The sequence below is a fragment of the Thamnophis elegans genome, chromosome 8 (assembly GCF_009769535.1).
Source record: "Thamnophis elegans isolate rThaEle1 chromosome 8, rThaEle1.pri, whole genome shotgun sequence".
Lineage (NCBI taxonomy): Eukaryota > Metazoa > Chordata > Lepidosauria > Squamata > Colubridae > Thamnophis > Thamnophis elegans.
In genome coordinates, this window is record NC_045548.1 from 71,018,340 (window position 1) to 71,044,191 (window position 25,852).

A 25,852-nucleotide genomic window follows, 5' to 3' on the forward strand; every position below is an offset into this window, starting at 1 on the left:
TTTGGAAGCTCTTCTGTAGGTGTGGCCTGCTTTCCGGGTCCACTGGTGGAACCTCTTCTAACCGGTTCGGTAGATTTGATGAACCGGTTCTACCGAATAGGTGCGAACTGGTAGGAACCCACCTCTGTATTGAGCCTTAAGTTTCAGACGCTAAACAAGATAGTTGTTCAATGAGTTTGGCCCCATTTTACCACAATGGTTAACTAAATCACTGCGGCTGTTAAGATAGTAACCCAGTTGTTAAGTGAATCTGGCTTCCCCATTGACTTTGCTTGTCAGAAAGTCACAAAAGGCGATCACACGACCCCGGGGCATTGCAACGGTCACAAATACACGCCAGTTGCCAAGGGTCTGGATTTTGATCATGTGACCATGGGATGCTTGCAACGGTTGTGTGAAAAATGGTCGTATCACTTTTTTTTTTCAGTGCTGTTATAATGGCAAACTGCATTTCTGCTTCATTTGGTCTTTGAGTCAAGTTTACACTTCATTACAAGCAAGTGCATGAACTCCAGGGAAGGAAAAATTAAGACCTGCCTTGTTTCCTGGCTAGTGATCAAGAAGAAACCCCACAATGTATAGGCACCAAATAATAAAATGGGAAATATTTGACTCCTCGCCTAGTGAAGGGAAGGACCAGGGGAGACATGACAGCAGGGTTCCAATATTTGAGGTGGTGCCACAGAGACGAAGGGTCAAGCTATTTTCCAAATAGATGTCTCACCTGAAGGCCGGACAAGGAATAATGGATGGAAACTGGATAAGGAGAGATTCAACCTGGAAATAAGGAGGGATTTTCTGACAGTGAGAGCAACCAACCCATGGAACAGAAGTTGCCTTCGGAGGTTGTGGCAGCTTCATCACTGGAAGCTTTCAAGAAGAGATTGGACTGCCGTTTGTTGGAGATGGTGTAGGGTCTCCTGCTTGGATGGGGGGGTTGGAGTAGATAACCTACAAGGTCCCTTCCAACTCTGTTAATCTGCAATCTGTAAATCTGCATTCAAAGTGCATGGCATCTATGCACAAACAGGCTTCATCCAGGAAGGGAAAGTGAAACCCAGGGAAATTCTACCTCTTCTTTTATGAATGCAAGGTTTTAGAAAACTATTTTAAATGGAACTTCTTTGATTATGGAAACATCCTGGATTAGAGGAAAATTAGAGGGGAGAAACTAAAGGTTTTAAGAAGAGATTGGAGAACTAGTTGTCTGAAATGGAATAGGGTTTCCTGCTTGGGCAGGGCATTAGACTAGAAGACTTCCAAGGTCACTTCTAACTCTGTTATTCTGTTAAAATGCTCCCTGTGTTGTTCAAATTGGCGTTTCTCAACCTTGGCAATGTTAAAACATGTAAACTTCAACTCCCATAATTTCCCAGTCATGATTATGTCGAGCGATTGTACATTGAACACCTCTAAGGTAGTGTGTCCCCATCTTCTCAACTACACAGCCACTTCAAGATGTATGAACTTCGACTCCCAGAATTCCCCAATCATTTATTTGTTGTTAGTTGCGAAGTTGTGTCTGACCCATTGTGACCCATGGACAATGTTCTTCCAGGCCTTCCTGTCCTCTACCGCCCCCTGAGTCCATTTAAGCTCATGCTGACTGCTTCGGTGACTCCATCCAGCCACTTCCTTCTCTGTTGTCCCTTCTTCTTTTGCCCTCAAACTTTCCCAGCATGAGGCTCTCCTCCAGGGAGTCCTTCCTTATCATTATGTGGCCAAAATATTTGAGTTTCCTCTTCAGGATCTGGCCTTCTAAAGAGCAGTCAGGGTTGATCTCCTCTAGGACTGACCGGTTTGATCTCCTTGCAGTCCAAGGGACTCACAGGAGTCTTATCCAGCACCATAGTTCAAAAGCCTCGACCGTTAATATATCTAGTAAACTGTACATTCCACAATGGTCATTAAAGTTGGAACTTAAAAAAGCAAGACCAGAAAAAAAAATTGACTCATTTCAGCTGTGGTGCTGGAGAAGGCTTCTTCGTATTCCTTGGACAGCAAAGATGACTAACAAGTAGAGCACATAAAAACCAGACATATCACTAGAAAAAGAAAAAATTGTAAAATAATGTTTGACTTATTTTGGCCATGTCATGCAGGAGAATTCATTAGAGAAGGCGATTATGTTTAGAAGGGTTAGTGGTCAAAGGAAACCAGGCCATCCAAGAACAAGGTGGCTGGACATCATCAAAGTGGACACCATCCAGAGCATAGAAAAACTCAAAATAAGTACTGCAAGATCGGAAGATACGACCCATAGAATCACCAAAAGTCAGACACAACTGAATGGTTGACATCATCATCATCATCATCATCATCATCATCATCATCATCATGAAATTATATACTCAAAAGCCTCTAGGGCAGCATATCTCAACCTTGGCAACTTAAAGAGTGTGGATTTCAACTCCCAGAATTCCCCAGCCATGATTTAAGTCTATAGTGGTGAAGTGGTTAGGGGTGCAGTACTGCAGGCTACTTCTGCTGGCAGCTGGCAAATTGCCAAATTGCAGTCACCAGGCTCCAAGTTGACTCAGCCTTCCATTCTTCCGAGGTGGGTAAAATGGGGACCCAGATTGTTGGGGGGCAATAGGCTGACTCTGTAAACCGCTTAGAGAAGGCTGTAAAGCACTGTGAAGCGGTATACATCTAAGTGCTATTGGTAGTAAATTGTATATGGAAAGTCTCTAAAACCATGGTTTTTCTCGGTCCTGGCAACTTCAAGCCGTGTGTCCCAAAGGTGCTTTCCTTTCAAAAGGCAACTGGAGTTTCTTGTTTTCTTTGAAGATGTTTCACTTCTCATCCAAGAAGCTTCTCCCGTTCCGATTGCGTGGTGGAGAACGGAAGGATTTATATGATAATCATGACTTGGATGACTGAGAATCTCCATAAGACATTCAAGACGTGTGGATTTCAACTCTCAGAAGTCCACACATTTTGACCCCACCATCCCAGTCAGAGCTGATTTTTAGATATAAGAATGTACATTTAAGAATGTACATAATGAATACTATTATAAGTTAATATTATGCTTGTTACATTATAGGCAAGGTTATAGTGAGAGGAAGGTGTTAGGAATATAATTCTAACGGTTAGGTTGGCAATATATAAATCATATAATGTTATACCTGTTTCTTTAAATCATACTGTAAAATGTGATTGGTTGCTGTTTTTCCTCAATCGGCCATAAGAGGGAGCCAGAATGACTGTTAGCGCTCTGTTTGTTAGATGCTGGGCTGATCTGATCTGAGTGCCGTGAGCTATTGCAAGTTTTGCAACTGTTAGCAAACTTTGAGTACCAGAAACACTGCTTTATGGAATAAAAGGAGGAGCAGGTAAGCAGCTGAGAGATAAATCAAACGATGTCTTAGTGACCTATTTCTCATCCTAAATCATAATAAGAGATTAATGTTGTGAATTATGACCACCATCATGAAGGGACAAGCATGACTTGGCCCTCAGTACTGGTGACAGAAGTGCTGTGTGAAGGCCAACAAACATCGGTTAAAATGTTTATGGCGATTCTCAGTCATCCAGGTCATGGTTGTCCCAAAGGTGCTTTTTCAGGAGGCAACTGGACCTTCTGGCTTTTTTCTGAAGATGTTTTGTGTCTCATCCAAGAAGCTTCTTCAGCTATGACCCCACCATCCCAGTCAGAGCTGAAGAAGCTTCTTAGATGAGAAGTGAAACGTCCTCAAAAGAAAACCAGGAAGTCCAGTTGCCTTTTGAAAAAGCACCTTTGGGACAATCGGTTCAAATATTGACCTCAAAATGTGCCTAGCTCAAGAAAACTTAAAGAGGCCAGAAATGATGCTGTCAGGCCTGGAATTATATTCCTTTTAGAATTTTGGCCTGCCACACTTTCTCTTATTTCAATATGCTGTTTCATTAGTATAGTCGATGGGAGGGGGGAATAGTCAATGGGAGGGGGGAATAGTGAGATTGTGGAATGTATTGTTTTCATTCTTTACTAGAAGCCAAGGTCATCCTTTGTCTCTGCACCAGTACACCTGACCAGAAGCAGCTGGGTGTAGATGCCAGCGTGGAAGAAGAAGATTGGACCATGTGATGGATTGTGGGTGTGGGGACAAGATCATGAACTTTTAACTGGGTGGAATTCTGATGTCATTTCCAGTATTGGGATTCCATAGTACAATGCCAACATGTCTGTCTTATTAAATTGGAACTTTAAGGATAGTTTTGCCTTGGTCTCTGATTTAATTCTACATGATACTTGGAACGCTGACAGATGTTTCGCTCATTTGACCCATGGACATCCTTGGGACGATGAGTGAAGACGACAATATTTGGAGCAGATGAAGCGTGCCTGGGCTTCATGGAAATATGTGAAGATGTGCACAAAAAAACACTTTGATTCTCTGGATACTGGAATGTGTTATATTCTCGGGTTTCTTACATAGGTGCAGGAGCAGAGAGTTCAAACAAACGGAATTAAATCAGCCTACTATGGCGACATGGGAGAGAACAAAATGGACAGCCAAGAGGGAAACAAGCTAAAATTGCAAAGAGGAATGATGCAAATGCATGCACACCTCACCAAGGGAGCCGTTCTAGAAATGAAGGGGGTTTTTTTTGCTCGCAACGATGCAGCCTGTATCTCCCCACGTTTTTTAGCTCTGACATCCACCTGACTCCTTGACGTACTGAGCGATAGAGTGTGATGATTTTTTCCTTCTCCTTCATGGTTTTAATCATGGAGGGAATCCCCTGTACCCTTTAGTGCATAAAGTCATGCAAAATAAAATAAAATAAAAAACCACACCGCCACCCTGCGCAAGAAAACTCAAGCCGCTTCGTTTGGGCAGGAACGAGGAGAACTGCATCGCCCAACTGTGTGAGATGGTGGAGAAAGATGTGCACGAACACCAGCATGCAGAATGGCCATTCTGGTGGCGAAGGGATGGGTGTGGTGGCTTGCTTCTTCTTTTTTTGCTTTTTTTTTTTGAGGGGAGGAAGCTTCGGGCACGTCTCGTCAGATATACAAAGTTTTAAGTTTACAGGACAAGAAAAAGCCAGCCCAGATCTCCACCCTCCCACGCCCCACCCCAACCACCAACCCCTGTAGAGAAGATTAAATTGGCTTGCTTGAAGCAGTCCATATTGAGTCGGAAATCCCGTCCCCCGTGGAGGACAGAGGCATAGAGCCACTGGGAGTGAAAGGGTCGGTGTCGGTGTCCGTTTCCCCCTCAGCCAAATAACGTTTCTCCTTCATCCAACTGGTTCCGCCATTTGGGCCGAACAGGAAATCATCTCGGTCTTGAGAGATGCTGAACCCGCTCGGGGAGCGTTCGAGTTCCTCGTGGTTGACCGAGAGCAAAGACAAGGGGGTGTCGCTGTCTCTCTGCCTCTGCCTTGAGGAGAATCTGTCCGAATGGGGGCTCCAGAGCTCCCTCGGCGGCGACTGGAAGGAAACCTGAGGGTCCATGAAAGTCACTATTGGCAGGACGGTGGGCCTTTCTGAGTAGGCTGTGGAGAAGGGCATGGCTTGCCATCGGCCTGAGTTCTGGTCACTGAAGGGCAGTGAAAGGGGGTTGTGACCACAGTCCTGGCTCGAGTACCCGAAAGGAGGGACTTTGTTCACAGGGACGTGGTGGAAGGTTGGAGACAGCTCATGGATGGAAGGCTTGGAGTACTTGTAAATGATGGATTTCAATTCAGAAAAGCGGTTGTCCTCAGCCAAGGAGGTGGCTTCTTTCAAAGGACACGCGTCGGTGACTTGGACCTGCAGCTGGCCCAGATGCTGCTTGTGCATGTCTACTAAAAAATCCAGCTTCTTCCCCATGTCGTAGACCTAAAAGACAGCAGCCATCAGAACTCAGCTGGAATAAACAATTGGTTATCTCGACTAGGAGCAAAACTATCCCCCAACTGAAAATTGGCCTCGGTCAAAGATCATCACGAAGATCAAAGGTCATCACAAACAAATGCAGCAACAGCAAAACACTTTAACAGATTAACAGAGTTGGAAGGTACCTTATAGGTCATCTAGTCCAACCCCCTGCTCAAGCAGGAGATCCGACACCATTTCTGACCAATGGCCTTCCAATCTCTTCTTGAACGCTTCCAGTGATGAAGCTCCCACAACTTCCAAAGGTAACTTCTGTTCCATGGGTTGATGGTTCTCACTGTCAGAAAAATCCTCCTTATTTCTAGGTTGAATCTCTCCTTAGTCAGTTTCCATCCATTATTCCTTGCCTGGCCTTCAGGTGTTTAGATGTTAGGTGTTTATATCTGTTATGAAGGAGATGCTGAGATTTTGTGGGTAGAGAAGGTGTTGAGACTTTGAAAATGAGATGTTCGGTTTTTTGAAAATGAGACAAAATTTTAGATGTTTTAGCCTTTGGAAAAAATGCACAGCAACTAGGATGATTAAAGGCCTGAAGACTAAAACATATTGTTAGGAATATAATCTAACGGTTGGGTTGGCAATATATAAATCATCTAACAATGCTATACCTGTTTCTTTAAATCATACTGTAAAGTGTGATTGGTTGCTGTTTTTCCTCAATCAGCCATAAGAGGGAGCCAGAATGACTGTTAGCTCTCTGTTTATTAGATGCTGGGCTGATCTGATCTGAGTGTTTTTGGAAGCTGAAAGTGCCGTGAGCTATTGTAAGTTTTGCAACTGTTAGCAAACCTTGATTACTGGACTGATTATATGTTACTGGACTATGTTATTTGGATTATCCCTTTACTGAAAGACATTGATGACTGACTGTCTTATCCGTGTATGACTTGGACTGTTTGATGGACTCCGATATCTCTATTTCCACAAAAGTAAAAGCCTATTTAAACTGCAGTGTCTCTGTATATTGGTTTGTGTGTTCTCCAACACAACTCTCACAACGCTTCTCTGATCACACTCACTCTCCCAATGGGGAGCTTACCTAACACATATGAACAATGGTTGCAGGAACTGGGTACGGCCAGTCTAGAGAAAAGAAGGACTAGGGGTGACATGATAGCAGGATTTCAATATCTGACGGGCTGCCACAAGGAGGAGGGCGTCAACTTATTTTGCAAAGCACCAGAAGGCAGGACAAGAAACAATGGATGGAAACTAAGCAAGGAGCGAAGCAACCTAGAACTAAGGAGAAACTTCCTAACAGTGAGAACAATCAACCAGTGGAACAGGAGTTGCCTTCAGAAGTTGTGGGTCCTTCATCACTGGAGGCTTTTTAGAGGACACTGGACGACCATTTGTCTGAAATGGTATAGGGGAGGGATGGTGAACCTTCTCAGCACCAAGTGCCCAAACACATGCATGTGCACTGCAGCACTGGAAACCTGAAGACCAGCTGGTTGCTGTGCATGCATGTGCCAGAAGACCAGGTGGCATGCTCGCACTGACCACATGCTCTTTGGGGTTTTTGGCAGCCCGGCGCATGCGAAGACTAGCTGGACAGTGCGTACACATGTGCTGGAAATCAGAAGAGCAGTGACAGGGCATGTGCCCGCAGAGATGGCTCTATGTCCCACCTCTGGCACCCATGCCATCGGTTTGCCATCACAGATATAAGGTCTCCTGCTTGAGCAGGGGGCTGGACTAGAAGACCTCCAAGGTCCCTTCCAGCTCTGTTCTGAATCTGAATTTGAGAAAAACATGGAGCCAAACTGCTGAGCGTTTCATACCTGTCTTTCAACTCTGACAAATTTGCCCATCATGCTTTGGTCTTCCGCATCATCTGCAGATGCTTTACTTATGAATGGCTCGTTCCTAAAAGGAAATAAGGTTCCATTTTACACAGAGGTAAACCAAAAGAAAACCATTTAAATTCTTCCTACAAATATTTCTAGTTCACAGTGCATTTACACAAAAGTGACAAGGTATTTTTGATTTTTAGATATAAGAATGTACATTTAAGAATGTACATAATGAATACTATTATAAGTGTTAATATTATGTTTGTTACATTATAGGACAAGTTTATAGTGAGAGGAATATATAGTCAAAGTTGCTTCTTTCTTTAGGGGGGGTTCCATTGCCATAAGTATTAAATTATATTGTTAGGAATATAATTCTAACGGTTGGGTTGGCAATATATAAATCATATAACAATGTTGTACCTGTTTCTTTAAATCATACTGTAAAATGTGATTGGTTGCTGTTTTCCTCAATCGGCCATAAGAGGGAGCCAGAATGACTGTTAGCTCTCTGTTTGTTAGATGCTGGGCTGATCTGGAAGTGCCGTGAGCTATTGTAAGTTTTGCAACTTCTAGCAAACTTTGAGTGCCGGACTGTTTGTATGATTATGGACTATGTTATTTGGATTATCCCTTAACTGAAAGATGTTGATGACTGACTGTCTTATCCGTGTATGACTTGGATTGTTTGATGGACTCTGAGACCTCTATTTCCACGAAAGTAGAAGCCTATTTAAACTGCAGTGTTTCTGTATGCTGGTTTGTGTGTTCTCCAATACAACTCTCACAACGCTTCGCTGAACGTAGTTGCTCTCCCAACGGGGAGCTTACCTAACATAAGGCAAAGCAGAAGGGAGAATTATAAAAGCTAAGAAGGAAAGCCGATATAGAAAGCTGTAAAACTATTGTATATTGTTATGTATGTTCTGTGTTGTTTTGTCTTTTGTGTTTGTCTTTTCCTTTGCTGTGTCTTTCCTATTGTTTTTAAAGATTAATAAAAATTATTTTTAAAAAAAGAATATACATTTTTCAGTTTTAACTGCATTAAACATATCTATGGTCCACACTACGTTGGAGCCAGAGGTGAGATTCCCTTACCTTCCCTAACAGTCAGTGGTGGGATTCACATTTTTTTTTACTACCAGTTCTGTGGGCATGGCTTGGTGGGTGTGGCTTGGTGGGCGTGGCAGGGGAAAGGATACTGTAAAATCCCCATTCCCTCCTGATCAGCTGGGACTCAGGAGGCAGAGAATAGATGGGGCGGGGCCAGCCAGAGATAGTATTTACTGGTTCTCCGAACTACTCAAAATTTCCACTACCGGTTCTCCAGAACTGGTCAAAACTTGCTGAATACCACCTTTGCTACTGGTTCGCAAATGTGAGGGTACATGCGCTTGCTTCACTCACGTGCCCCTCACCTGCACATGCACACCGCCTTCTGCGCATGCGCAGTGCTTGCCCATTACGGCGGGGTGGCTGGGGGGAGCTTCCCGCAGCTGCTGCTACCCATTTGCTCAAACCGGTGAGAACTGGCTGAAGACCACATCTGGCTGGCGCTTAATGGAAAATGATGGAAATGTGGCTTTCACTGAGGGGCGACCTTCCCCCCCCCCCACACACAAAAATGTCACCTTGGAGACTGCTGCGAAGGGTAGGAGAAGGTGCCCCCTTTCTGTGATCTCCTGTGTCTGGGAGTAGATGGAGGCCCAGGTGCAAAAACCATATCTATTCTGAAAAGAGATGGAAACAGAACATAAGGGCTGCTAGATATAGTCGTATTATATACTGTAATCACTCGGGGGGGGGGGGGTGGCAACTTTAAGGCTTGTGGACTTGAACTCCCCAGAATTCCCCAGCCAACATTAGGACTACCTGCAATAGGCCTCTTGGTCAAATAATGATAGAATAACAAATGGAAGGGACCTTGGTGGTCTTCTAGTCCAACCCCCTGCACAAGCAGGACAAGTGGCTGTCTGTGGACATCTTAAGAGATGAAGACTTAGAGCAGGGTTGTCAAACTCATGGCCCGCGGAGCAAATGCATCACATGCTGGCCCTGCCCCCACCCCATTTAGTGAAGGGGGGGAAGTCCTGATATGTCATGTGACACCACCATGACGACACAAGTTTGACACCCCTGTCTTAGAGCATATGGAGGCACAAGTTTCAAGAAAGGTGTTTTACAAGAAAGAAATTGCCATTAGCAAAAATGTCCCTTCCTTCCTTCCTGCCTTTACCTATCTCCTTTCTCTTACCCCTCTTTCCCATCTATCTCCTCCTTCTTTCCTTCTTTCCTTTCTTTCCTTTTTTTCTTTCTTTTTTTTCTTTCTTCATTCCTTCCTCCGTCCGTCCGTCTGTCTATATCTATCTATCTTCCTGTCTGTCTGTCTGTCTGTCTGTCTGTCTGTCTCTATCTATCTATCTATCTATCTATCTATCTATCTATCTATCTAATCTAATCTAATCTAATCTAATCTAATCTAATCTACCTGTCTGTCTGTCTGTCCGTCTGTCTGTCTATCTATCTAGCTATCTATCTATCTGTCCGTCTGTCTACCCGTCTGTCTAACTCTCTGTCTGTCTGTCTGTCTGTATCTCTCTACCTACCTACCTACCTACCTACCTACCTACCTACATCTATCTATCTATCTATCTATCTATCTATCTATCTATCTATCTATCTATCTATCTATCTATCTATCTAATCTCTCTCTCTCTCTCTCTCTCTCTCTCTCTATCTATCTATCTATCCGTCTATCTGTCTCTGTCTGTCTGTCTGTCTGTCTGTCTCTCTCTCTCTCTCTCTCTATCTCTCTATCTATCTCTCTATCTATCTATCTATCTATTCGTCTGTCTGTCTGTCTATATCTATCTATCTATCTGTGTCTGTCTGTCTGTCTGTCTGTGTCTGTCTATCTATCTATCTATCTATCTATCTATCTATCTATCTATCTATCTATCTATCTATCTATCTACTCTGCCTTGACTTCACTGGGCAAGTGAATAGAAAGATAATAATGCAACACATAATCATCTATTATGTGGCTGAATCACTGGACCTTATAAGTCTCGTCTCTATAGAACTCTTAACTTGATTCCTGCATTAACCCATCTCTGGGTCTGCATAACACCCTGAATGGTAAACCAAGTGACCCATTTAGATGTACATAAAATACTAAACTACACACTCAAATACACAAAACCTACATAGACTAAAACTAAGGTTTCTAATTCATATGATTGAATATGTTAGGTGAACACAATGCACAACCTTGCCTGAGATAAACATTCAGACTCTTAATGGAGTCTGTTGCACAGCCATCAATTTCTTACAAGAGTGACACCCTTTGAGTATGAGTGCTTGCAGTGACAATGCCATCACCTGACACGGGCCAAACTCTCAATCTTTCCCTCCCAATATCATCTCCACGATTAGTCTACGAACGGGGCCATGCCCTCTTACCTTGCTTGAAGGTATTTGATTCTGGAAAGCATGTCCAGATGTCCAGCTGAATATTGTTCTATCACATCCTTTACGTCGTAAGGCCTCAAAGTCTCCTTAAATCTCTTCTTATAGAGGCGGAACTGTAGAATCCTGGTCCAAGGAGAAACAGCAGAAAAAGGGGTTCCTAAGGCAAGACTAGAACTCACCGTCTCCTGGTGATTGGCTCAAAGTCACCCAGCCAGCTTTCATGCCCAAGGCAGAACTAGAACTCACAGTCTCCTGGTGATTAGCTCAAAGTCACCCAGCCAACTTTCATGCCTAAGACGGGACTAGAACTCATAGCTTCCTGGTAATTGGCTCAAAGTCATCCAGCCAACTTTCATACCTAACACAAGACTAGAACTCACAGTCTCCTGGTGATTGGCTCAAAGTCACCCAGCCAACTTTCATGCCTATCACGAGACTAGAACTCACAGTCTCCTGGTGGTTGGCTCAAAGTCACCCAGCCGGCTTTCATGCCAAAAGGCGGGACTAAATTTTGCACAGTTGCCTCAATCGGATGGATGACATTTCATGCTTCATGACCTCTGCACCCTTAGGCAAATCACTGCATGGCTGTCCCAAGTTGATTAATGTGGTTCTGTTTCTCTAAGAAATCTCGGTTCTTAGCTGCATTTCCATGTGGTGGTCCTCAACTTACAACCATTCCTTTAGTGAACATTCAAAGTTCGCTAAACAGCACTGAAAAAAATGACTCATACGGTCCTTGCACTTATGACTGTCGCAGCCATTCCGGCAGTCACACAATCACAATTCAGGCACTTGGCAACTGGACAACATTTGGTGGAAAGCCAAGTTTGCTTAACCACTGCAATCAGGGTTGGTTCACTGACCAGCCATGGCGAAAAAGATGGTAAAATTGGGCTCGACTCACTTAACAACTGCCTGTTTTGACCCAGCTCCCCAACCACGACAAACCCTCTGAAGTTAACTGAGAGATTCCTTTATTGGGAGCGCCAGCAGCTCTGGCAAAAAGTTCCTCTCTCAACACGGGCTAACAAGTCCATCCGGCCAGAAGATGAATAATTGTCTGCCACATCTATTCATCTCCACCCCCTGCCTTTTATCCCCAGGGCTAGGGTGGGGCTTTGCTAGCAGCGATGGCTTTTCCGTCCCAAGGACCGTCCCATGGATTTCCACTGTTCTCCTCTCCTCTGCCTTCTGGGTATCCATGCGTCAGGCACCGGACCCGGCTGTTCCTCCTCTTCCTCATCAGCCACCTCCAGACCTTAGGGCTGTTGACTCTCCATCTGAGGGCTCTCTCTCTCTTTCTTTCTCTCTCTCTCTCTCTCTCTCCCTCCCTCCCTCTCCCTCTCTCCCAGCTCCACTCCCTCTTCCCCCTCCGAGATCTCAGGTTGCCTTGATATTGACTCTGACTCCAATGCCTCCTCCTCATCTGATTCGGCTGCTGGAGAGGCCGGCGGGTGACCGGCCACAACACTGCCTCGTTTAAAATGGAAAATCTGGTCCCAATTATAGTCGTCACCTGAGGACGACTGTATAGTGTTGATATAGGTATTTCAGTCAACTATTATAATATTACTCAGAATGTATGTTATATAATCAACTGGGCAAGATCTCTTTTAATTCCTACATATTTTAATCTTGCATTTTATATTTTAAATGTTATGTTATGTCATATAGCATGCTTTATTTTAACCATGGTGCTTTTGACATGAATAAATAATCAACTATTATAACATATTATATTATTATAGGGATGCGGTGGCTCAGTGGCTAAGACACTGAGCTTGTCGATCAGAAAGGTCGGCAGTTTGACGGTTCGAATCCCTAGCGCCGCGTAACGGCGTGAGCTCCCGTTACTTGTCCCAGCTTCTGCCAACCTAGCAGTTCAAAAGAACATAAAAAATACAAGTAGAAAAATAGGAACCACCTTTGGTGGGAAGGTAACAATGTTCTGTGAACCTTCGGCACTGAGTCATGCCGGCCACATGACCACAAAGACATCTTCGGTCAGCGCTGGCTCTTGGGCTTTGAAACGGAGATGAGTCCCCGCCCCCTAGAGTCGGGAACGACTAGCACATATGTACAAGGGGAACCTTTACCTTATTATAATATTCACTGGTAGTTTATTAAAAACATCCAAAGGATAATCATAAAAACCATGTGAAATAATAAAAAACCAGTCACTTGTAAAAGTAACCACTGATGTGAAATACTTATCAAGTATTAAGACTTCTCTCAGAGGAAAAACTAATATTACTAAGAACAGCAGCCTTACTAATATTAAATGAAAGTGTAATTAATAAGCATAAGAGAGATTTTTTTAAAAAAACCCAAAGATTTCCTATTAATAGTTAACAGGTCAGTAAGAAATGATTCAATCAAGCAATAAGACTATGGGAATCTAGCTAAAATTTTTATTACAATTAATTCACGTTGTTGTTTTGACTGGTAAATCTAATTGATCAGAAATGTTTACCAACTGCCGAATTGATCTAAAATCATCTGATTTGATGCATGGAATATATCTGATTCAATGAGGTGGTTTTGATTAATCCTCTTCAAGTCAAACCTTCAAACAAGCTTAATGTAGCCTTCTTTAAATAGTTTGTTACAGGCCACCGAGAATAAATGGGATTTAATTTAATGGAAACACATCAAGTCTAGCCCAGGTCTTGATAGTTCCATTTATAATGGGTAATTACAGTTAAAAATCCTTCCCTTTACACTTTCCAAATTAGCTACTCTTAGCAGGAAGCAGGTAAGGAGGACATCAGCAGATCGAGTCACTTTAGCCATTTAAAGTAAATTCTAATTATTTAAAGCAATTAAATTAGCAGTTGAAGTCACAAAAGCGGTGAATGGCATTTTGAACTTCAATTAGTTCAAGCTTGAAATCCCCCCCCAAAAAAGATGATTTTAGTTTAAAACACACTTTTAACCTTGCTGGAAGCATTTAGATCACGGGGGTCAAACTTGCAGTGTCACATTGGTGTCACGTGACCAATGGCGGCATTTATTCCCTTGGCGGAGCTGGGGTGGGCGTGGCCTGTCCGTGACATATACTGCCTATGGGCTGCCAGTTTGACAATCCTGATTTAGATTATATTCCAAGTCATTTGACGTAATTGTGTTATGGTACAAGCAGGGTTTGGAGGCTGATATAGATTACTTTAAGATCTGTTATTATTTATAACAATATATAAAAACTAATACTATTATATCTAGTATCTATTACCTTTCTGGTTGAAAGATAATTATCTATTATCTTTCAACCAGGATAGATCATTGTAAATAAATCTATAAATATAAATCTATTATCTAATCTTTGAACCAGATGTTCAGGCTGGGTTTGGCATTTTTTGCCTACCTATTGAGTCCTTACCAAGGATCTGGGCTAGGCAAAACTGGATGTTTAACGGTGTTGCAGATATTATCCCCGGATGGAAGCTATTCCAAGTAAGGTTGCCTTCTGCAATTGACTGATGGCGAATGTGTCAATGCCTCTGGTGTTCAAGAGGTGCTTCCATTGTTTTGGGATTGCACCCAAGGCCCCTATGACTATGGGTACCACCCTCGCTTGCCTTTGCCAGTTGTTCTATTTCTATTTGTAGGTCTTCATATTTTGTTACGTTCTCCAATTCTTTCTCTTCTGTGCTGCTGTCTCTAGGCACTGCCACAATCACTATCCAGACTTTTTTTTTGTCTTTCTTATCGACAACTGTTAAATCTGGGGTGTTATGTGGTGGGTGCTTGTGTTGTTGTTGTTGCTATGGTTCATTGCACAGTCAGCCAAATGTTTAGACTGCATTTGGAAATACTACTGTAGTCTCTGTTGACCTGGGCAATGACCAATCCAATATGGATTTCTTTAAATTACCACATTTTTCATGGGAGAGACACTCTTCATCTCGCTCCTTTGATGAGACTTGTCCAGTATCGTTAAACCTCTGGCATAGCTCTCATCTTCCTCAGAGCACATAAGACAAACAACCACATCAGAGGTGGGTTCCTATCAGTTCGCACCTATTCGGTAGAACCGGTTAGTCAAATCTACCGAACTGGTTAGAAGAGGTTCCACCAGTGGACCCAGAGACCAGGCCACACCTACAGAAGAGGTTCCAAAAATTTTTGAAACCCACCACTGACACAGAGAGAGAGAGAGAGAGAGAGACGGAGACAGACAGACAGACAGACAGACAGACTGACTGACTGACTGACTGACACAGAGAGAGAGAGAGAGAGAGAGAAAGGAAGGAAGGAAGAAATAAATAAAGAAAAAAGAAAGAAAAAGAGTGAGAGAGAGATGAAAGAAAAAAAGAAAAAAGGGACAGAGAGACAAAAGGAAGAAAGGAGAGAGAGAGAGAGAAAGAGAGAGAAAGAGAGAGAAAGAAAACACATTGCCGGCAAGCCACTCCCACCAGGTCACATGGCCAGCAAGCCATTCCCACAAAGGAGGCCACACCCACAGAGTAGGTTCTAAAAAAATTTGAAACCACCACTGAACCACATCAAGGTAATGCTTCCTTGGTGGATTATTATTAATTAGTTTTATATGCCACCCATCTCGCTGTCCAGTGACTCAAATGCATTTTGGCCCACTAAAAAGTAAAAAAAAAAGAATTGAGTTTGATTCTAGGGGATGGTGCTCACCTCCTGTCCTAGCCAAGGAAGCCAGCATTGTCCAAAGACATTTCCATGGTCATGTAGCCAGTGTGAGTGTACACGGAGGGGCACAGAACTGTTACCTTCCCACCAAAGTGGTACCTATTTATCCACTTGCATTTGCATGCTTTCAAACTGCTAGGTGGGCAGGAGCTGCGGCAACGGATGGGATGGGAGCTCATCCCATCGCATGGTCGTTGGGTCTCAAATTGCCAACCTTACAGTTGACAAGCCCAACGTCCTAACCACTAGGTCAACGCACCCCCACTTGCTCACGACGTACTCCATAACACTCCCTGGCTCTCCCAGCAGGCCTGGGAATAGGTTTCCAATCACCCGCCCGAGTGTTTGATTGCTGAATGAAAGTTGTGTTTTATCATTTTTCTTTTGTTCACTAATTGTTTGTTTTGACCTTGCACTTCCCCTCCCCTGTGGTTGTAAGCCGCCCTGAGTCCCCTCAGGGAAAAGGGCGGCATATAAATCCCAATAAACTGAAACTGAAACTGAAACTTTGTGGTGTTTGACCTTCCATAAAGAAAGAATCAAATGTTGCTGGATTTTCAGTGATGTACTCTCTATCCACTTTTGCACTCTCAGCCCAACTATGGGGAAGATGAGAACTAAAGACCAAACACATCTGGAAAGCTGCAGATTGGCAAAACTGCCTTGATTGCAACTGCTTGAAATGTACGTGATTGACATTGCTGAACTATTTTCTTTTTCAGAATTGTAAACAGGTTTTTAAATACACGCATATGCAATGCAGTTGTGGTGGCCCACCAGAGGAGGTGTGGTTTTGCATGCTGCCTGCATCCTGTGGTTGGGACTTCGCTTGTTGCATGGAGCAATTGCTGGCATACCATGGATCAAGGGTGGTCCATGGACTAGCAGCTGGAAACCCCAGACCTACACAGCTCAAAGACTTTTATCAATAGAGGTAGTCCTTGATTTATGACAGTTCATTTAAATGTGGGTGCTTAATTGACAGCTCCAGTTGGATTGGCAGTATTATGGCTTGTCAGCGGCCAGTGGAGCTGGCAGCAGAGTCGGAGAGTGAGGAGGTTGGGGAGGAACATGGGCCAGTCCTGGAGTCTGGGGAAGGCTCGGACGAGGGCTCTGCATCGGAGGCAGAGACCGGGCCGAGGCCGTCTGGCAGTGATCAGGTGCCTACGGAGCTAGACAGCAGTGAGGCAGAGGAACAGCTGGAGCCTGTTCCCAGTGTGCACATGTGCAGAGCGGCCAGAAGAAAAGAACAGCTCAGAAATCAGGGTCGACTTGGGAGTAAAGCCACAGGTGGACGGTGAATGTCCCCTCCCATAGGAAACGAAAGAGGAGCTAAAGAGGAGTGGGCTTTTGCAGGAAACTATTCGTTCGTTCGTTCGTTCGTTCATTTCAGGAGTGTGAAGATCTGTCCATGAATCTCAGAGACTCTGTGCCAAGTCTTTCCTTGCACTACACTGTGTTTGCTAAATATTTACATGACACCTTTCCAAGCTAGATAAGGTCTGTGGTCATAAATTCACCTTTAAAAGACTGTTCACCAGGCCTTTGCTGAATGTGAGTGAGAGCAATTCACATTCATTTAATAAAAGAGATTTTGCCAGGACCAGGGATCTGCTTCGTACTTTTTGGGGAAGCCTAGGTCAACACAGCAGTATTGGCAAGCAGCTCAATATTTACCTAACAGCTCGGATGATAATCTTCAGTGTAGGGATGAGGTCTTCCATGAGAAGCTCATTGCTGTATCCCCTGTCTTCTGCCAGGGGGTCCCCTGTCCCAGCATCTAAAATAAGGACCAGATGGATACAGATAAGATAATCCAGATGCAAAAGAGATTAGGACAATGGGAATTAGCTCATACAATATCCAAACAATTTATTCAGGCTGGAATCGTTTAAAATCATGGATCCTGAACATTCTCCAGTTCAAATACCCAGTACAGGTAGTCCTCAACTTATAACAGTTTATTCAGTGACCGTTTGAAGTTATAACAGTACTAGGAAAAGTGGTTTATGACCACTTTTCACATTTATGACCGTCGTAGCATCCCCAGGGTCACATGATTTACATTTAGATGCTTGACAACTGGTTCACATTTATGACGGTTGCCGTTTCCCAGGGTTAGTGATCCCCTTTTGCGACCGAAAACCAGTTTCGCTTAACAACTGTGTGACTAATTTAACAACTGCAGCGATTCATTTAACAGAGAGTCGTAAAAGGGGGCAAAACTCACTTAACAAATTTCCCACTTAGCAACATAAATTTCGGGGTCAATTGTGGTTGTAAGGCAAGGTAGAAAAAAATTAATGTGTTAGATTCAGTGTGCCAAACTATTCTGGGTACCATCATTTCCTTTACATAGAAAAGAAGTTAGTACACTAGAACCTCTGGTCCAGTGGTGAAATTCATTTTTTTTACTACTGGTTTTTGGGTGTGGCCTGGTGGGCATGGTGTGGCTTGGTGGGTGTGGCTTGGTGGGCATGACAGGGGAAGGATACTTCAAAATCTGCATTAGCACGCCACTCCAGGGGAAGGATACTGCAAAATCTCCAATCCAACCCCACTCCAGGGGAAGGATACTGCAAAATCTCCAATCCAATCCCACTCCAGGGGAAGGATACTGTAAAATCTCCAATCCAACCCCACTCCAACTTATGTCCAACTCTGACCTCCAATTTCCTGGGGAAAAAATCATCCTAAGGTATTTTTCCCCCCCACCTAATTCCCAGGGTGCTTGAAAGTTTCTTTTTCTGGTGTGTGGGAACTATTTTTATTGTTGAAGAAAGCAGAAGGTACCATTTTTGATTCTGTATGTTTCTCCAATACTTTTGTTTACTTTTTTCAAAAATTCCCTTCTCTAGATAATTAAAGCAGCTGCCACATTTTTTCAGAATCAGGCAGCTGCTTTATAAGGTGCCCTTGGCTGTCTCTCTTCCTTCTCTTCTGTCACTGTGCAGAGACAGCCAGGAACAGATTTACAGTTCAACTACGGGAACCTGGAAACTGGAGCTCATGATGCAAAGAGATTCAAAGGTAAGTGCTTTGATCATTTTGTACATTTGCATGTAAGAGCTTTCTACTCTTGAGACTTCAAGAGTCTCGTTCTCAACAAATCTTCCAGTTCAAAGCACTTATCTTTGAGAAACAAAGGGGGCTGCGGGCTAGAAGAAAAGATCAACGCCCTTGTAGTAGGATAGAAGATAGGATAGGATAGGATAGGACGGGATGGGATGGGATGGGATGGTACGGGGCAGGGCAGGGCAGGGCAGAGCAGGACAGGATAGAACAGGACAGGACAGGATAGAACAGGACAGGACAGGACAGGATAGGACCGGGCAGAGCAGGACAGGACAGGACAGGACAGGACAGGATAGGACAGGACAGGATAGGACAGGCTAGGACCGGGCAGAGCAGGACAGGACAGGACAGGATAGAACAGGACAGGACAGGACAGGACAGGATAGAACAGGGCAGGGCAGGATAGAACAGGATAGGACAGGACAGGATAGAATAAGATAGGACAGGACAGGACAGGACAGGATACGATAATACTGACTTGCAACCAGTCTGTGTTTATGACGGCTGCAGTGTCCCAGGAATGCCATTTGCAAGCTTCCCAGGCAACTTCCTACAAGCACAGTCCATGGGGAATGCAGAGTTCGCTTAACATCTGTGTGGTTCATTTAACGGTGGCTATGATTTGCTTAGCAACTATGGCAGAAAAGGTCACTAAATGGGCATGCCTCACTTAACAACCGCTTTGTTAGCAATAGAAATTCTGGTCCGAAATGTGGTTGTAAGTGCAGTCGTCCATTTCAATTCAGCTCAGAAGAAAAGTCAGCAAAATAAAGCAGATTAATTAAGTATGCAGGGATTCTAGGCTGATCTCTCTTTTGACTCCGCCTCCTCAGGTTCTGCCACCTGCTCCTGCAACTACACTCTAAGAAAGTTTACATATACAGAGAGGGGGGGGAGGGAGGGAAGGAAGGAAGATGGGGAGGGACGAAGGAGGGAGAGAGAGAGAGAAAAAGAGAAAGAAAGAAAGAAAGAAAAAAGAAAGAAAGAAAGAAAGAAAGAAAGAAAGAAAGAAAGAAAGAAAGGAGGGAGGGAGGGACAAAGGATGGAGAGAGAAAGAAAGAATGAAAGATAGGATGCAGGGAGGAATAAAGGAGGGAGAGAGAGAGAGAAAGAAAAAAGAAAGAAAAAAAGAAAGAAAGAAAGGCGGGACAAAGGAGGAAGAGAGAGAAAGAAAAAGAGAGCAAAAAAGAGAAAGAAAAAAGAAAGAAAGAAAGAAAGAAAGAAAGAAAGAAAGGAGGGAGGGAGAAAGGATGGAGAGAGAAAGAAAGAATGAAACATAGGATGCAGGAGGATCGAAGGAGGGAGAGAGAGAGAGAAAGAAAAAAATAAAGAAAAAAAGAAAGAAAAAAAGAAAGGTGGGACAAAGGAGGGAGAGAGAGAAAGAAAAAGAGAGAGAAAAAGAGAAAGAAAGAAAAAAGAAGGAAAGAGAAAGAAAGAAAGAAAGAAAGAAAGAAAGAAAGAAAGAAAGAAAGAAAGGAGGGAGGGATGAAGGATAGAAAGAGAAAGAAAGAACGAAAGACAGGATGGAGGGAGGGATGAAGGAGGGAGGGAGAGAGAGAGAAAAAGAAAGAAAAAAGAAAGGCGGGACAAAGGAGGGAGAGGGGGAAAGAAAGAGAAAGAAAGAGAAAGAGAGAGAGAGAGACAGAGAGAAAGAAAGAAAGAAAGAAAGAAAGAAAGAAAGAAAGAAAGAAAGAAAGAAAGAAAGAAAGTTTACCTTCTGAGCTTTGCCAGAATGCATAAGCTTTCATTCGGAAGGCTGTTCGCAATCGATCTCGGTTAATCAGCACAACGTTCTTGGACTCTTTGGAAGGACTTTCTTCAATTGCTTCTACATTCAGAGGAGTAAACAGCTTCCCTTTAGGATTGCTACCACGAACCCGATCCAAGAGACCCAGCTTCTGGCTAAAAAAGATAAGAAAAAGGATCAACTTTTCCCCCCCACATCCAGGTGGTGTGAACGTCAGGTGGGTAACAACAGCCAGGGAGGTTCTTCTTTGCGCCATTAAATTGGCCACTGAAATCTGATGGGGAAAAAAATGACTCTGTGTGTGTGTGTGTTTGTATGCGCGCATACACACACACACAATTATTTTTCCTGTTCTTTTTCTTTAAAAATGGGGGGGGCGGTTAAGCAGGGGTCCATGCATTCTAGTTTTGTCTTAGGCATAAAAATCAGCTGGGTGACTTTGAACCAGTGATGGGATTCAAATTATTTAACAATCGGTTCTCTGCCTTAATGATTTCTTCCAACAACCAGTTCACCAAACTGCTCGGAAAGTTAACAACCGGTTCTCCCGAAGTGGTGCGAACTGGCTGAATCCCACCACTGCTTTGAACCAATCACCAGAAGACCTGAGTTTGAGTGCTGCCTTAGGCCCAAAAGCCAGCTCGGTGACTTCAGCTCAGTCCCTTTCTGGCAGGCCAACTGGCTTCACAGGGTTGTGGTTATGGGAAAAATAGGAGGAGGAAGAAGAAGGAGTATTAGGTATGATTGCCACCTGACATTGATGGGGGCCCAAAGTCACCCACAGCTGGCTTTCATGCCTAATGTGGGACTGGAACTCACAGTCTCCTGGGAATTGGCCCAAAGTCACCCAGCTGGCTTTCAGGCTTAAAGTGGGACTAGAATTCACCATCTCCTGGTTCCTAGGCAGGCACTTTAACCACTAGACCAGTGTTTCTCAACCTTGGCAACTTGAAGATGTCTGGACTTCAAGTCCCAGAATTCCCCAGCCGGCTGGGGAATTCTGGGACTTGAAGTCCAGAAATCTTCAAGTTGCCAAGGTTGAGAAACACTGCACTAGACCACTAACTGGCTCTCTTATATTCCTCTTTCTTCTTGCCAAATATTAGTTTAGGTTTCATCTTTTTCAAAATAAGAATTTGATGTGAGGTGGGAAAGGAATAATTTTATTCCCCATAAGTTTAGCCTAAGACTGTCTACCGTTGACCTCACCCCATTCCTAAGAGGTCTGTAAGGGGCGTGCATAAGTGCACCAGCGTGCCTACCCTCCTTTTATTCGTACCCATTCACTGCGTTCCTACTGATGTTTATACTTATGCCTGTGATCTTTTACATGCTTGACAAACTAAATAATAAATCAATAAAATAAAGTCTACTTTTGAGGCACCGTGATAATCAGCAATTTCAGCATCCAGATCTTGGTAATGTTAAGGAAGACATTTCGGTTTGCGTTATAATTTAGAGAACCCGCCTTCCCCTGATCGCTATGCTAAAATACCTCCTGTTTCTTCTCTCTGGCCCTTCAGACCAGTGGTAAGTTCCTACTGGTTCAGACCGGTTCGGCCAAACCGATAATGGTTTGGCAGCCTGCGTCACTGGAAGTGGCAGCACCCCCGAACCGGTTCTCCGGGTGGCGCCATAATTGCCGCCATCTCGTTTTTGCTTCTGCGCATGCACAGAACAATTTTTATTGCACTGTGCTCGTATGCGGAGCGCATCAAGCACATATGCGCGCCCCCATGAGTAGTGCCTGCCGGAACCCATACCTGCTTCAGACCAAAGAGGAGAAAGGATATGTACATTTCTCTCCTCCCCACCCATTTCTTCCGACAACAACTTGGTGATTTCTCAGATCTTGAAATGAGAACTCGGCTGTTCCGATTTGCTAAATTCCCCAAGCAAAGGATAAAAAAGGCCTCATCTGAGGCCTACAGTGGGAGGAAGATGCTCCCTCAACTGAGCAAAGCTCTCATATCTTTCTCTTTTTATCTTCATAGACACAGTTTCTGCCAGATCCTTCTGTCAGGCCTGCAATTATATTCCTTTTAGAATTTTGGCCTGCCACACTTTCTCTTATTTCATTATGCTGTTTCATTAGTATAGTTGATGGGAGGGGGGAATAGACAGGAGTAGGATTGTGGAATGTATTGTTTTCATTCTTGTCTAGAAGCCAAGGTCATCTTTTATCTCCGCACTTTTACACCTGACCGGAAGCAGCATGGAAGAAGAAGATTGGACCATGTGATAGATTGTGGGTGTGGGGACAAGATCATGAACTTTTAACTGGGTGGAATTGTGATGTAATTTCCAGAATTGGGATTAACACAGATGTGCTAAGATGTCTGCTTTATTAAATTGGAACTTTAAGGATCGTTTTGCCTTGGACTTTGATTTAATTCTACATGATACTTGGAATGCTGACATCTTCACCTTTCTCTCCCCTTTACCTTTCCTTCATGCCACTATCTTCCTATTTCTTACAAAGTCTACAGACTTTAGACAGTCTACATACTACAAACAGTCCTCGACTTACGACCACAATTCAGCCCAATATTTCTGTTGCTAAACAAGACCATTGTTAAGTGAATTTTTGCCCAAAGTTCCTTGCCACCGTTGTTAAGTGAATCCCTGCAGTTGTCAAGTTACTTAACATGGTTGTTAAGTGAATCTGGCTTCCCTATTGACTTTGCTTATCAGAAGATCTCAAAAGGGAATCACATGACCCCAGGACCCTGCAACCGTCATAAATATGAGCCAGTTGCCAGGCGTCGGGATTTTGATTGTGCGACCAAGGAGATGCTGCAATTCTTGTAAATGAGAAAAAACAGTCATAATGTTGTGGCCCGCCAGCCGCCAGCAGAGCTGGCGGCAGACTCAGACAGTAAGGAGGTTGGGGAGGAATCTGGGCCAGTCCTGGAGTCTGGGGAAGGCTCTGATGAGGGCTCTGTGTCAGAGGCAGAGAGGGGGCCAGGGCCGTCTGACAGTTATCAGCTGCCTTCAGAGTCATACATCAGTGGGGCAGAAGAACAGCAGGAGCCTGTTCCCAGTGTACGCATGCCAGAGCTGCCAGGAGAAGGGAACAGCTAAGGAACAAGAGCCGATTCGGGAGTAAAGGCACCAATAGATGGTGAATGGCCCCTCCCATAGGGAATAAAGAGGAGCAAAAGGGGAGTGGAGTTTGCAGGAGACAATTAGTTCAATTCATTAGGGTGAAGATCTGTTCCTGACTTCTTGCCAAGTAATTGCTACTACAGCATGGCATTTTGAAGATATCGGCCTGGCAGCTCTCCAAGCCTGACAAAGATCTGTAGTTGTGAAATCTCATGAAAGACTGTTTGCCGGGACTTTGCTGGAGAGGAATTTACTTTAAACTAAATAAAAGAGATTTTATCGGGACAAGAATTCTGCTTCATGATCTTGTGAGCCCTCGGTCAGAACACATAAGTCCATTTTTTCAGTGTCGAATGGTCACTGAGCAAATGGTTGTAAGTCAAGGACTGACTGTATTGTGTTCTACCGATACATTTGCCTTAAAATTTGTAAATGCTGTCCCCCAACCTCCATAACTCATCTGAAGGAAGCCACCTTAGAAAAGCATGCTCTACTGAAAGGAACACCAAGATCCGAAGTACATACCTGGTTCCATCCACTTGCTCTTTCCTTTGGGAAGATGGAAACAGAGAGAAAAAAGTGAGAACAAAAGTGTGGGGGGGAAGGGGGAATTAGCGTTATTGGTTTTGACACCTGGCAGCTACATTTGATATCATAGTTAACCCAGTTACAGGATTAAAAATGAGATACATTTCAATGGTATGTTCCAGTTTGTATTAATCCAATGGTTTTACTTTGCACAATAGGCTGAGATACAATAAGCGAAATGAGGTTAAAACTAACCAAGCTGTTACAAAATACCAATGCTACATGGTTTCATTAAGCCTGTTGTGCAAAGTCTGCCAATAAGGATTCTACTCAGACATTTTTTTTCCCTACTCTTTTCTGGAAACTTAAACCCACAATTGAGCCCAATATTTATGTTGCTAAGTGAGAAATTTGCTAAGTGAGTTTTGTCCCACTTTACAGATTTCCTTGCCACTGTTGTTAAGTGAATCATTTCAGTTTTTATGGTTCTTCAATCATATAAACCCATAGCAATAGCAATAGCAGTTAGACTTATATACCGCTTCATGGGGCTTTCAGCCCTCTCTAAGCGGTTTATAGAGTCGGCATATTGTCCCCACAATCTGGGTCCTCATTTTACCCACCTCGGAAGGATGGAAGGCTGAGTCAACCCTGAGCCGGTGAGATTTGAACCGCCGAACTGCAGAACTAGCAGTCAGCTGAAGTGGCTGCAGTACTGCACTCTAACCACTGCACCACCTCGGCTCTATAATCCTGCCACCATGGGGTTTGGGCTACATGAGGATCTTCCCAAAGGTGTTTTTTTTTTCAAGAGGCAGTTGGATGCTCTGGTTTTTCTTTGAAGATGTTTCGCTTCTCATCTGAGAAGCTTCTTCAGCTCTGACTGGATGGTGGGGAATTGAAGTTGTTATACTCCTTGCAGAGAGCTGGTCATTTGCCTTCTTTTCATAAACTTCATAAATTCACAAATGCATGACACAACATAGGAGAACAAACACATCAGGACAAGATTCAGCAGTCCATCTGCATTTAAAAGACAAAGTCCACTCTTTTGAAGACAACCAAGTCCACATTTTGGACAGAGAGGACAGTTGGTTTGAAAGAGGAGCCAAAGAGGCCCTCTATGTCAAAGTTGAACAGCCCTTTCTCAACAGATGGGAGGGATACGACATCATCTCTCTCCAGTCTACAACACGGTCCTTTCAACAGTTCCAAGAAGGCTCCACACTCAATTCACACAACCACCAGGTGACCCTAATGACTCAGATAAACCTCCAGATGGCCTCAATGACTCTCTAAAAGAATGCAAATGACCAGTTGTCTGCAAGAAGTACAAATCCTTCCACTCCCCATCATCCTGTCAGAGCTGAAGAAGCTTTTTGGATGAGAAATGAAATGTCTTCCAAGAAAAACCAGAAAGTCCAGTTGCCTCTTGAAAAAGCACCTTTGGGACAACCATGACCTGGATGACTGAGAAACTCCATAGACATACGGATCTTAATACAAAGAACTTGTTCCCTGTTAAGAATACAAAATATCTTCCAAATTGAGGTTCCTTCCTAGATCTGAACTCCCATAACCCTCAGGTAG

At 43.7% G+C, this 25,852-nt stretch overlaps 1 protein-coding gene across 1 annotated transcript in view; it reads right to left on the reverse strand.

The window, feature by feature from the left end:
* Window positions 1-4,387: 4,387 nt before the first annotated feature.
* The window catches only part of KCNQ3 (potassium voltage-gated channel subfamily Q member 3), a gene marked incomplete at its 5' end in the record, with an annotated part of 41,958 nt that continues 20,493 nt past the window's right edge, over window positions 4,388-25,852 (reverse strand). Inside the window, 7 exons of the mRNA XM_032222374.1 lie at window positions 4,388-5,815; window positions 7,657-7,741; window positions 9,300-9,398; window positions 11,131-11,262; window positions 17,482-17,584; window positions 20,594-20,781; window positions 24,260-24,283. Coding sequence (XP_032078265.1) covers window positions 5,096-5,815; window positions 7,657-7,741; window positions 9,300-9,398; window positions 11,131-11,262; window positions 17,482-17,584; window positions 20,594-20,781; window positions 24,260-24,283 — 1,351 coding nt within the window. The remainder of the gene's footprint in view (window positions 5,816-7,656; window positions 7,742-9,299; window positions 9,399-11,130; window positions 11,263-17,481; window positions 17,585-20,593; window positions 20,782-24,259; window positions 24,284-25,852) is intronic.